Below are 6,047 nucleotides of genomic sequence, written 5' to 3' on the forward strand. Positions count from 1 at the left end.
ATCTTATGGGATGTCTAAGATCCTCACATTCTGTATCGAAACTCCCCTCCTCTTTAATATTTGAGAAACTGGGGGGGGGAACGGTATAAACGTTTACACCATATTATGTGTATTCTAGTCATGTCATTTCTTCTAAGTTTTTCTTCTTATTCTCTGATTTCTTTTACCTGAGCTACCTGATGTCAGTTTTGGGCACATGATGGTGAGTATGGTTTTTAAACTTCTTTTAAAAAATTAATACAGCCTAACATGTTGCTATGAATGGAAATATTTTCTTCTGCTTTCTTCTTCCCCCGAGCTTTATGAATACAAATTGAAATAAAACTGAAGTCAATAAATGCTTCACCTTGATGCTTCTTTACACTTTGCCTTAATACAATAACACCGGTTTTTATTCAACAAAAAGAATGTGTCTATTAACCTTAAGACTTCAGTTGTTAGTATTCAGCATGAGCCCACTGTGCAGCTTTTCAACATGCAGAGTTTATCAATGAACGCTATGGACATGGTACAATTAATAATAATAATAATTTATTATTTATACCCCGCCCATCTGGCGCCCACTCTGGGCGGCTTCCAACAGAATAAAATAATTGATTAAAGATTAAAAGCCTCCCTAAACAGGGCTGCCTTCAGATGTCCTCTAAAAATCTGGTTGCTGTTTTTCTCTTTGACATCTGATGGGAGGGCGTTCCACAGGGTGGGCGCCACTACTGAGAAGGCCCTCTGCCTGCTTCCCTGCAACTTGGCTTCTTGCAACAAGGGAACCATCAGAAGGCCCTCGGTACTGGACCTCAGTGTCCAGGCAGAATGATGGGGGTGGAGACGACTCCTTCAAGTATACTGGACCGAGGCCATATAGGGCTTTAAAGGTCAGCACCAACACTTTGAACTGTGCTCGGAAACGTACTGGGAGCCAATGTAGATCTTTCAAGACCGGTGTTATGTGGTCTTGGCGGCCACTCCCAGTCACCAGTCTAGCTGCTGCATTCTGGATTAGTTGTAGTTTCCGGGTCACCTTCAAAGGTAGCCCCACGTAGAGCGCATTGTAAGCTGTAACATTCCTTCCTGAATGCTGAAGTGGTACAGTCCTAGGGGGATGTCTGCACTCCATGATTTCTCTGCTTTTCATAGACCAGCCCAAAGTATCTGCATGCCAAAACTCTGATGTCCCTATAGTTGCCAAGGTGCTATCTCTTCTGTCCTCTCTTTCCCCCCTAGAACTATTCTGTACTAGAGATGAGACCTCCTCCTACAGTCATCGCATTGAATAATGCCATGTACTGGCAAGAATTTGAAGACAATTGTATCTATGAATGTCTGGATGGGAAGGACTGCCAGAGCTTTTTCTGCTGTTACGAAGAATGTAAATCTGGTTCATGGCGGAAAGGAAGGATACACATAGACATCTTAGAACTAGACTCTTATTCGAGGGTCTTCTTCCCTACATCATTCCTGCTGTTTAACTTGGTGTACTGGGTTGGATACCTCTATCTCTAGAAACGGTGACGGAAACTGTGTTTTCACACTTCTTAGGGATGGAGAACATGTGGAAGATAAGGACCTGGCCAGTGTCATCGCACAGAGTAAAGGTCACCTTACACTTTGTCATCAGAGAAAGAGAAGATTTTATTTACACCTTTGCCTGAAAAAACAAAACAAAAATAAAATATTCATTTCAAGTATGAGATTATTAAAAAAAAATTTGCTAAGTACACCAGACACTATTGTATAACAAATGTTCATTTATTGTTCCTACATACCGTGTTTCTCATATTATAAGACATGTCTTATATTTATTTTTTCCTCAAAAAAACACACTAAGGCTTCTTTTCAAGGGATGTCTTATTTTTTTCCTCCTCCTCCTGCCGCGGCCGGCATTGCTGCTGCGCCTATCACTATGTCTTATTTTCGGGGTATGGCTTATATTCCTTGAATGCTTAAAAATCCTGCTATGGCTTATTTTATGGGTATGTCTTAAAATATGAGAAACAGGGTAATGGAGGATTTGCTGGTGTGCTGTTTTTTTCCTGGGTTACCAATTGCTATGTAGCGTTCAGGCAAGAAGGATGAAGACAAGTACTCATTCGTACATTAATCCCACCAACTTTTAAATACGTTCTGGGAGCAAATGTTTATTGGTGCGGACTATCCATGATGTTCATTGAAAAGCCACTGGTATTCGTTTCATGGGATTTATAATATTTTTGTCTTGGTTTTAATTTGAGGGTTTTTTTAAAAAAATGTATGATTGAATGGAAACCTAAACATTTGCTTCTCGTGAATATAGAGGTGTTGGTGTTACTAACGTAGCACCCCTTTAATACAAGGTGTGAAATTAATCTGACTGGTCGAACACTGCAGGAAATTATTTCTAGAATAACGTACTTGAATCTTGATAAGGCTTAGCTTGTTTATGGTAGTGTATCAGATTGTAGCTGATTGGGTGTACGGTTCACTATATAATAGCACTAGGGGGATGTAATTAATTGCAGGCTACCATTAAATTTCTTCCATACATTAGAGTTTCTTTTTCATGGATATTTAGGAGTAAGGGAAAGCTACTGATCCAGCCTGTTTTGTTTTATTCTGCCCAGGCAGAATAAAACTCATGTACCTCAGACTGCAATTCTATACCCGAGTTATGCCAGCTGACTGGACTTAGGAAGTGGCAAAAATGCCACTCTGACAGTGGAGATGACGTCATGCCAACAGATGACCAACATAAATGTGAGTATAGAATTGCTCTGGCTATCACCATTCCATGTGAGCTCAAATGTTATCCCTTGCACATTCAAGGGCCCCCATTCATTCTAGTGGAAAGCCCAATCTGTATGTGCTATCCTTTGAGTTCATGAATTGGATACGAATGGGGGGGGAGTGCTTGTTAGTGAGGAATTCCACACACTTTGGAGTAGCAGCACTGGTAAGCATTCCTCTGTATTGGCACAACAGAAGCCTTATGTGTTCAAACAGGATTTTCTTGGGAAAGAAGTGAAATACACTGCAGCTTCAGTTGTAATAAACAGTGAAGAGATATTGGGATTTTTTTAAAAAAACTACTAATAGATTTTAAACTGGAAATGTGTTTTGTACTTTTGGAACACAGACATTAAATTGCTGAAAGTGTCGCATTTTTTGTGTTGTGCAAACTGTTCATTATTGTGAAGCCCTTCATATCCCTTCCAAGAGTCCTGTATAAATGTGCCAAAATATCTACATTTTCTTTTTTAAAAGTTTTAAGTATTACTTCTGTCAAAAAAATTCCGCCAACTTTGAATTGAATGGCATTTTCAAAAGTGTACTCTCAATACCATCGAATGCCTTTTTCTGTCAATTTGTACCCTTAATTTTGCTTATTCCAAAATGGATATGATTGCCTGCAGTGCACAGTTCATATTGTTCTATTTATTTTCATTTTCTTCTGAAATTGGGAAGGAGAGAATGAGTCTCAAGAGCATGTTGGAAACAATAGTTTGAGAAATATAGGAAATGGAATTTTCTTGAATTAATTTTTTTAAGGAAGGAATACTTAATTTCAAACACCGTATTATTATTATTTTTACAAAATTAAGTGAAGTTCTGACATGGAAGCAGAGAAAATTAAGGGAAGGGCCACAGCTCAGTGGTAGAGCATTGTGGTCATTTTGCAAACAAAAGGTCCCAAGTTCAATCTGGCATCTCTTCAGGGTTTTACATAGGACCAGCTCCCATTGTGAAATCCCAGAGAACCATTACCAGTCATGGAAAATGATACTTGCTATTGGTCTGACTTGGTAAAAAGCAGCCTCCTACGTTTCTAATACGTTAAATGAATTCCGTTGTTGAGAGCAAAAACTCCATCACAAGGATAGAGTGTAGTTCAACACATACAATAGTCTTAATTATCTAGCTGGCTGGTTCAAGAATTTAGGAGTGCACTTCATTAAACTCTGTCCTAAAATAATCTGAAATATTTATCTTAGACCAAAATATTAATTTGTTTGGGTTATGCTACTGGTTTTTTAAAAAAATAATAATCAAAAGACTTCAGCCTTTTCTTCTTACGTAGGTTTATGGATGGGGATGTGTTTTTGAGTTCAGTTCATATTTTTCTTAAAGCTGTGAAATGTAGAAGAGTCTACACACATGTGTACTAAAAGTCATGCACATCTGGTAAGAACAACATGAGCCATCATTGAAAAAACAAAGAAATAAAAAAAACACCCCTGAATTGCTAACATAAGTATGAAAACCAAGCTAGTTATTGCCTAGCAACAGATCCTGCAAACACTCTATCCAATGAAAATCTGTGCATTTCAGTGGACCACATTAGATTCTGATCATTGGTAACTGCACTGAGCCTTTCTTTGAAAAAGTACAAAAATGTAATCTAGCTCCATGACCTTCAACAGAAATTTAGACATTCATTTGTATAGAAGGGCGGTAGTGAAGCTGTGGCACTTCAGATATTGCTGGACTATAAGTCTCATCACCCCTGACCATAAACTATGCTGGCTGGGGGCTGATGGGAGTTGAAATCCAACAGCAAATGGAGGGCCAAAGGCTTCTCACCTCTGTTATAGAAGGGGGAAAGACACACTCCCCCCCCCCAATTACATAAAAATATGTAAACAGAACTCTCATTTTATAGGACAGTAGTTTTATAGTCTAGCATTAGTTTTCTATTGGGATTCAGTCACAATACCGTGCCTTATCTGGACAATTAATTGTGCAATTAACAAACAACATCATTTGCGGCTTAAAATGCTCTTTTACCAAAGTACCTCATCTGATCAGAAGTGACTGATTTCCTAACTTTGGCACACACAAAAAAGAAACCTCACAGAAATCTTGGTCAGCCTGGGTGGTAAAGACCTGACCCCTGTGCCACACATTCATGCAAGGCATTTATCCTCTCTTGTTACAAAACAAGTGTGTTACGAAAATAGTGCAGACAATGAATCTACAGGCCAACATTTCAGGGGTCTGAAAGTCTCTTAAACCAATTTTCTTGTGAAAATTGGCTTTCAATTTTCATCCTTCACCCAATAAGAGAGATTTCTTCCTATGAATCATTGAGCATGGCAGATCTAAATTTGTACACATCCATAAACTGAGCTTTTAATATAACCAAATGTAGACAGGAATCCTCATCCTCAAAAATTCAACAATGCTTCCAAACACAGGTGGAAGCCAATGATAGCACCTGGAGAGAATTAAACTATTATTTGCATTGAAATCAATGAAACTTAAAAATATTTATCTTTGGCAGGATTGTGGTCATTCCCCTCCCTCCCCCCCAAATAAAACCCACCATGGCATCTGCCCTCTGAAAACAGTCATTGACTTGGTTTATGATACCATACTGGCATTTGTGTGGTAGACTGCTTATGAGATATGTTCTTCATTGCCCTCGTTTCCATTATTGACCCATTGAATTCATTACTGATTCCTTTGCTTGCCTTCCAAATTCCTGTGCCTGTATTTCTGGAACCAGATAGCTATTTCATGGCTTGAGTATAGCAAGACTTTGGCGATCTGCCACAGCTTAAAATAAATTGTTCGCTTTAAACAATAATGCACCTAGAGAAACTAGATTCAGGTAAGTGGTCATTGACCAAAACCCCACTTCCAACAAAACAGAACTCATAGAAACATTGCCTATTTTCCTTGTGTGTTATGAATTACCTCTGAATGGAGTATCAAGCACAACAAAACCACATGGAGACAAGCATGCAATTCACTTAATCTCAGTGGGATCAGCATGAAGTAAAATGATTTGCAATTTGGGTATGCAATGTCATAATTATAACAGCATGAGGATGCCCTCTTTAGGGAGTAATGGACAGTTCAAGGGCCTATGTAAGCTTCTCAGCTCTTCCCTAGCATTTTTCATAACTGTGCACTGTTAAGCTCGTGTTAGTTCTGGTAATTATTGTACACAAGAAGGCATGTCCAACCAACTCATATTCAAAGCTGACCCATTGAAATCAATGGGTTTCAGCTACTCCAATGTTTGATGTCACCCTGTGTGATAGGAATTTCCTTCAGTGAATGAAGTTTAG

At 38.7% G+C, this 6,047-nt stretch overlaps 1 protein-coding gene across 1 annotated transcript in view; it reads left to right on the top strand.

The window, feature by feature from the left end:
* GABRG3 (gamma-aminobutyric acid type A receptor subunit gamma3) overlaps nt 1-1,500 on the top strand; it is a 36,853-nt gene extending 35,353 nt beyond the window's left edge. Inside the window, exon 5 of the mRNA XM_088668689.1 lies at nt 1,222-1,500. Within this exon, the coding sequence (XP_088524815.1) occupies nt 1,222-1,500 (279 nt within the window). The remainder of the gene's footprint in view (nt 1-1,221) is intronic.
* Nucleotides 1,501-6,047: the final 4,547 nt, after the last annotated feature.

The sequence above is a fragment of the Zootoca vivipara genome, chromosome 4, assembly GCF_965207765.1.
Source record: "Zootoca vivipara chromosome 4, rZooViv2.hap1.1, whole genome shotgun sequence".
In the NCBI taxonomy this organism is placed as follows: domain Eukaryota; kingdom Metazoa; phylum Chordata; class Lepidosauria; order Squamata; family Lacertidae; genus Zootoca; species Zootoca vivipara.